At 40.3% G+C, this 7,642-nt stretch overlaps 1 protein-coding gene across 1 annotated transcript; it reads left to right on the top strand.

Moving 5' to 3' along the window:
- Positions 1-2,852: 2,852 nt before the first annotated feature.
- terf2ip (telomeric repeat binding factor 2, interacting protein) lies at positions 2,853-7,548 on the top strand. Its single transcript, XM_049733983.1, has 9 exons — positions 2,853-3,003; positions 3,369-3,586; positions 4,089-4,231; positions 4,348-4,565; positions 4,979-5,101; positions 5,241-5,871; positions 6,232-6,356; positions 6,707-7,003; positions 7,166-7,548. Exons 2-9 carry the CDS (start codon positions 3,369-3,371, stop codon positions 7,385-7,387), a joined length of 1,977 nt encoding a protein of 658 aa, XP_049589940.1. The 5' UTR covers positions 2,853-3,003; the 3' UTR covers positions 7,388-7,548.
- The last annotated feature ends 94 nt before the right edge of the window (positions 7,549-7,642 follow it).

The raw sequence follows: 7,642 nt of genomic DNA on the forward strand, positions 1-7,642 counted from the left end.
TTAAATGACTACGTTAAAATGCCTTCAACACACTTTGACAGCGTGTGAAGAAAAAAGTAAATGATAATATTTCGTTCCAGGGTCAATAAAGGTATATTAACCGCACAGTTGATGTTTTTAGGTAATGTTTTGGCATCCTACAAGTGTAAAAATATGTTTAATAAGAATATACAACTAAAATAAAGTAAAAGTAATAGTTATGAACAAAGCAACAAATTGCTGGGGTTTTTTTTTTTGCGTTACATGACAAAGTTGAGTTGACTCCATGTATTCAACTTTTTAACATTCTTACAATATCAAAATCTAAAAGATAGCTTAGAAACACTACATGAAAGTGAAAATAAATAAATGAAAATTTCCATGTGGCAGACGTATGTGAGGAAGTTCAGTTGATTAGTTGCATCCTGCTATTACGGAAGCCTTTTCAAAAGTCATATATATAAGTAATACATTAAACAGTGTTAAATAAGACTCATGAAAAGTAATATCAGTTCAAATGACTCACCCTTTGATGTGTAACACTTCCTGATATTGCAATACTTTCCATTTCCTGTCGTTATTCCTGCACTTTCCCGTCTTTCATCATTTTATTACGCTACAGTTCATGAGCGGGTCAAAACATATAGGTCAAACGAATACTGTGGGCAGTACGTATTATATTTGTACGGCACAATCGTATTGGCTCTCATTGGATTACATGTATGGGAATGAAGACTGAAAAATTCCATGGCCCTCCTGTTTGACGCTCATGTTATTCCCAAGTGTTGATGTTTGATGTGTGTCATTTTGTGCCAAACAGTAGTTTTTTTTGTTTTTTTTTTCAAGGAAGCGCTTTCAAGATGTCACATGGGACAGTATATGGCGGCGTGAGAAAGTATAGTGTAGAGGGAAATAACCCTTTTGGAATTGGCAAGAGATGGTGGGGGATTCACGCTCGGGGAGCCGGATGGTCCTCTTGGATGGAAGAAGATGGTGGTGATGGTGGTTCTATAAATGCGTCGACTCAGCATATCCTCACTTTGTTACAACCTGGTCTCTGCTGACCGAGCGCTGCCAAGATTCCTGAAGGGGCAATGTGCCAAATCATCTCCACGCCATCCATCTCCGTTCCGCTCCAAAGATAGAGTGGGAGATTCAGCTCAGGAAGTTCCGTCAAAAAGAAAGGGCAATTTTTTTCCCCACCAACACAACCTTTTGTTTTAGTGTCAAAAAGGAATTCCACTCCTTTGTTTTGCGAGTCTCAGTCCTGAAATAATACACCTGCCACTGGGCCCCTCAACATTGTTTGTTTTGGCTTTTGCATGAAATAACCACTGAAATTCCTCTAAGCCTCTTTATGGTTTACTATGACCATCAAGATAACATGTTACACTTTGGGAAGAAAAAAAACAATCAAAGTGTGTCAACTTTATGTGTGAGTACTCTTGGGTAACTGGTCAAATCTTAACAGTCATAAAATCATAAACAGAGAAACCAAATAATGTTTATTGAGCCCCGATTCAATAAAGTTACATTCCAGACCCATCCGCCATATGGTGCTCTACAGTTTGGTCACTTTGGTTTGAGAATGTATTATTTTTACATTTAGCTATTTGAGTCACCACAGAATTAAAAAAAATAAAATAAATGTTGTTTTGTTATCTTCCAGGAAAGTACTAGCTACCAGACATATGCACAAACAAGTCCAAATTTGGCCCTCCACAATTTTGTGACTTTAGTTTCATAATTATATTTTCTCATTTCATTGTTTGCTGCAGAACCTAAAAGGATATGGTCCATCATCTAACATTGTTCTCCACGAACCAGGGGATAGCAGTAGACGAAGACACTTGTTTTTCTTTGAATGATTCCATAGTAAGCTGCTATAAATATGTTTAAGCAGAACAAACCTTCAAATTCCCACAATTTCATCAAAGTGTAAGCCTGCTGTCGAGCTTGATGTTTGCTTAAGAACCAGTTGTTCTGGCTGCAAACCTACAGATGGATCACAGTTAACGATCTTCCATGGCTGCTGAGAGACACTTGGATGCCCTTGCGTGTCAATGAAGGTGACGCCAAATCAGGTCCCTATTGTCTTTTAGTAGTTATAGTGTACAAAATAGAAAATTGACTTTTGAAAGTTTGTAACCAAGTAGCATTAACTTCTGAAAACAATCACTACAGTTGTAGCTGCGCAGATGTGGATATTTATTTTTTGGTGATGTCATGAGCTGCATCATGACATTAGCTTGACTTGTTTTCCCACACTCAGAATCGACTTTATTTTTTAGTATCGCCTGTAAGTAAGTTTTCAGTGTTTGCTGTTCAGAAAAGTGGCGTCATATCTCCCTCTGCAGGAGTAGTAGTTAATTCTCTTCAGAGCCAAACGAAAGACTGACTGCATACCTTCTCTTGATAGACAGAAGCAAATAACATCATTTTGACAGGACGAGGCTGTTCTAAGTCAACATTTTCTCAAGATATTTCATGTATCTTTTATTTGAATAAATGATACAAGCATTCATCTGTGGTGGTCATATTGTTTCAGCTGCTTGGGTTTCAAGTGAGTGTGCAAGACAACAGACTGTGGCCAATAATAATGCTCTAAGGCCTGTGAGGGAGGTAGTACACATCACACAATACAATACAATACAATACAATACAATACAATACAATACAATACAATACAATACAATACAATACAATACAATACAATACAATACAATACAATACACAATCACAATCATTCCCATACCACAAAAGAGTTAACTTAAATGTACAATGTAAATAAAGCTGCCATGTCTTTACATATAGACATTTAAAGACAGACATCAATAGTTTGGGACAGTAGGATACAGTCACAGAGCCCAAGCGAATACGCAAGGGGGCAGTAATTACACTTTTAACCAAATAAAATGCGGGAAATCCAGGAAGAAGAAGAAAAAGTAAACGAAGAAGAGCGCACAACCGGATGTTTGTTTTGTTTGGTCGCGGAGAGCGGGAGACGGCAGATTGGATGAGACGGTAGGTCTGCAAAAGTATAATTGAAAAAAGGAAAGGAAAAAGAAATACTTTAATTGTATCATCTTGAGCACTTTTTGTTGTTGCTTTCTTTGGACCACGACTCCTCTAGGACCTTCAGCCGGGTCAGAGGTTTCTTAAGTAATCAATTCTTATTTGGTTCTTTTCTGACGCTTATCCATCACGAGCTCTGTTGTCTCACGTGACCTATTCTGCTTTTTGAATGACAGCGAAGGATATCGTTATTGGTGATTAACTATTATGACACAGTATCGCTGACTTAGATGGAAATAGTTTAGTTAACGTGGTTGCCAAGTAATGGTCTCAACAACACTTGAACTTCTTTATTTGGCTGTTTATTTCCTAAGATGGCATCCCAAGCGCCAGACGTCATCGTCTCGCCGGGACTCTTCGTGACTGCTGAAGGAAAGCCCCTGTCCTTCTATTTGCGACCGGGTCCCATCAAGAAAGAACTCCACCCTCTCATCAAAGCCAGGGGAGGCACCATGTGCAATTTCCAGAAGCCTGAATCCATTTTGCTGATTGACCCGAAGGAAAAAGGCATCACAGCAAGCAATGCTCATCTGTAAGTGTACAGTGACAGGTTTATGTCCAGTCAAGAGATTTGGATAAGATATTAAGTATGTTAAGGAACACATTATTTCATGGAGTAAATCATGAGACATGACTAAGAACTGTGTCTAATGTGGCATTTGTGCAGGGGTGTGTAAACTTTTCATATTCATTAAAGCATGATAGTATTATTGAGCCAAAAATTAAACTAAATTTCTAATATAACTAGCCCAAAGAATACTAAGCCCTAAGACTGTGGAGGTTTCACAAATCTTTGTTATCTATAGAGTCACTGTTGTAAGTAACATACGTAAACACAAATTTAACCATAGTACAATAATTGAGCACCAAGGGGTTCCCAGTTTGTGATGTTCTGTTCCTACGGTGCCATCGGAACCTGAAATTTTATTGAACTACATTACATCGATGACGAAAAAATAGTGCCATTGCAACAAATCACATTGGTGTGAATTTTAATGTAATTTTTTCTTTTTACTTAATTATTTTCCATTTAGGTATGTCTCTATCCAGTTCATTCGCGATTGTGTGGAAAAAAATGTGCTGCTGAATCTCGAGGACTATAGAATGAAAACCGGAACAGTCCCGAAAAGTCAAACATCTAGCAAGGACAAGAGAAAGTCTCCTGACAATCCAGGAGGTATACTCAAAATTCTACACTTAAAAAACGTTCATTGCATCATATGCTAATTTCACGAACACCTAAACGACTCAACATTGCGATTCCTGCAGTCAAATCCCTTTGCTTCCCATCAGGCAGGCAAGCATACAGCCCCAGGGATGACGCCGCCATTCTGAAATTCGTCAGCCGCCGAAAGTTGGAAGTTAAGGGCAATACTCTCTGGAAGCAGATGGAAAAAGAGTGTGTAACCACTCATAGTTGGCAGTCAATGAAAGCCCGTTACAAAGATCACCTGTTTCACAAACACGCAAAAGACGTCGAGGAGTCGGAAGCAACTGCGGAAGACGTGCAGGTTACTTCAACACATTGTCCTCTTCTCCCTTACCAGTAGAGAGCGGCAAAGCACTAAACTCAGATTTGGCCATGCTTGTCAGTGATAGATAGTGCAGATCTGCTCAACTGTTGACACGGAAATCTTGTGTTCTTGCGAATGCTTATGTTTTGAAGGAAAAAAAGAAAAATGCACTCACAAGCACTGACAATGAGAAACACACATAGTTGCTTTGAATGTGTTGTTAAAGGAAGACAATGTTCGAAAACACTTTGACCTTAAACAACCATTTTTGATGCAGATTATACGTTTCCATAAGTCTCTTGGCATCGACGCTTCCCTGCAGATAGTGTTCATTGACCTGCAAAGCATCAACATTTGAGACTGAGGACTTAACATAGCCCTGCAATATGATCTCTATTATCTGGGTGCAGGACAGCAAAGAAGCTCAAGTGTCAGACAGTTCATCTTCTGAAGATGATGCTGCTGCTAATCCTCAAATGGACTCAACGCCAAAAGACTTGCCATCGACTAACCCGGCTGAAGATCTAACAATGGTATGACTGGCGCATTCATATAGCCATACCAAATAAAGTATGGTCATTTTTTATGTGTATAATATGTATGGTAATATATGTAAGTTTACACACTAACATATTTTGGAATCTTGCGAAATACACTCCATTGTGTCTACAGAGTGACCTGCTCGTTCCATCTGAAAAAGGACCTTCGAGTGATACACAAACTCTAACGCCCAGCCCTCTCCAGCACATGAAAAAAAGGCTAAATGATGAGCTCAAACCAGAGGTGACTGTTGAAGATGAAACGCACGAGTCCTTGCGGCCGGAGGAGAGCATTGAACCAGAACCGGAAACAGACCAACCACAAGCAAAGGCATCGCCTCTGAATAAATCACCCGAGACCATAGAGGCCGCCCGAACCGATGATGAAGAGGAGGCTTTGCGTGTGGCTTGCCGCTGGATGCGCAAACAGTTTACGGATTGTGAGAATGAAGAGCAGTCCAGCAGAACGCTCCTTTCATCCGCTCCATCATCAGCATCAGCAAGTTGTGGCAGCCACCTGCCATCCTCCTCTCCCATCCTCAGGAAAACCAAGTTAGGCTCGTCCTCCATCCAAAAAGAGATCAGCGAGAATGAGCCACCTTCTAAGCGAGCAAAAGGAGAAAGCTCATCAGCAGCGGAAGATGATGATGATGATGGAAAAGAAGCAGCAGGAGCAACAGCAGAAGAAGCAGAGAGTCAACAAGTGGATGCCGACCAGCTTTCTGCTCCACCACAAGCAAGTCCATCCCATGACAACCAGCCAAGTAAGACACTTTCAATTTGAAATGGAAATGCAACCAAAAATGGAATTCAGTGGTCATTTAAACAAATTTAAGAGAATTACATGTCTGTTTTAACCACTAACAAAGCCCTGTACTAGCAGTTAGCATGGATTGCTGGCTGCACTTTGAGAAACCTTTAAGGAAAGAACAGTTGAACATTTTAGGGCTGTGCAAAACCTGTTGTGAGAATTGAGTGCATTTTAGGTTCATCCTGAAATTTTATATATAAATAACCATAAATATTTGGAGTAGTACATAGCAACAGTTCAAACAAGACGGAATGTGAGTTTATTCCTTCAGTTATTTAATTTATTTGTTATTCCTTCATTTTCTTGTTTCCAGGTGAGTCTAGGCCTCAGCAGACAGAGAGGGAGAAGAAGAAGAGCCGGAACCAGAGAATAATTGAGAGGGCCACAAAGGAGTTTTTGAGCAGCTCCAGCTCCACTTCGAGTGACAGCGACAGTGAGGTAGTTGGATGTACTTTGGACATCTTTGGGGCTGTTAAAGTTATATTTTCTTTGTTTACATTAGACAAGTTGTTTACAAAGGTTAACTTGTTAGGCTGCTAGGTTTTTAGTAATTCCCAGTAAACACATCCAGTGCCAAAAACATGAATGGATGTACTTCAGTCACCTTCAGGGAATATCAAAAAGCATTTTCAAATTGCAACCACTGTTAAGTACCATTGAGCCCAAAATGCACTTTTCTCTGTTTACACTGAACAAATATGTTCGGTGCAACAAACATAGCTCGAGAAGGAACGTTTGGCTTTCAACTTGCACCATGAAGATTCATAGGTCTTCTCTTCATCCCTTAGTCTACTGAAGATGTTTTCCAAACGGCCCCATTAAAACAATTGGCCTCCTTGGACGTTTCACCATCCCATGCCGATTCACGGCTCACTCAACAAGAACACGGTGAAAAGCAGACCCTGTCTCAGGGCTACTTGTCTCAGCGACCAATCTGTGCGGTCATGGAGGAACCTGAAGCTGAACTGGATAGTGAATCTCAGGAAGAAGATGGTGTCCAGGAAGACAACGATGGCCCTCCAGAGCAATCCCAGTTAGAAGAGGACAAGCGGCGTATCAGAGAACTGATGAAGCAGACAAACCAGGTGCACAATATGAATTATTATTTGCTTGAAATGATATAGACGTTGTTCATAGCTTAATACAATCTTTATGAATGTATGTTTTTGTAAGGTGATATTCAAACAACAAATTAAAAAATATTTGATTTTGTTTAGTTGCTGATGTTTTTCTATCGTACCTGCTAGGACTTGCAGTCAGTGGTTAAAGCCTTGCTGAAGACTAGCGGCGACTTCACCGCCGCCTTACGCCTCCTTTCTAATCCCGCGGCCTTCAGTACGCGGCTTTGGACCCGCCAAGATGACGACCTCCTGCGGTTGGGCGACCCAGCCGACCTCCAGCGACTTCAGAGGAAGCACGGCGAAGTGGCCTTGGCCAAGCGGTTAGTCTTCCTCAAAATAGACAGGTGAAAATGGGGAACAGTTTTTTTTTCTGTTAAGCATTCCTCAGAGATAGTTGGATTCTTTCATATTCTATTTGGTCGTTTTCGCATGAATTTCCCTGACTGTGTTAAAGTTGTTTTATATAAGATGTGTAATAAGTAATTAAAGACCCTTCGTCAAGCCACAAATTTTGTATTTAATCTCTTTAGCATGGCGGGATCATGATTTTACTCATGGGGTTGCACACAAGACACAGGTATGTGGCACAAGGTGACCGTATCG

This window comes from Syngnathus scovelli, chromosome 11 (assembly GCF_024217435.2).
Source record: "Syngnathus scovelli strain Florida chromosome 11, RoL_Ssco_1.2, whole genome shotgun sequence".
NCBI lineage: Eukaryota > Metazoa > Chordata > Actinopteri > Syngnathiformes > Syngnathidae > Syngnathus > Syngnathus scovelli.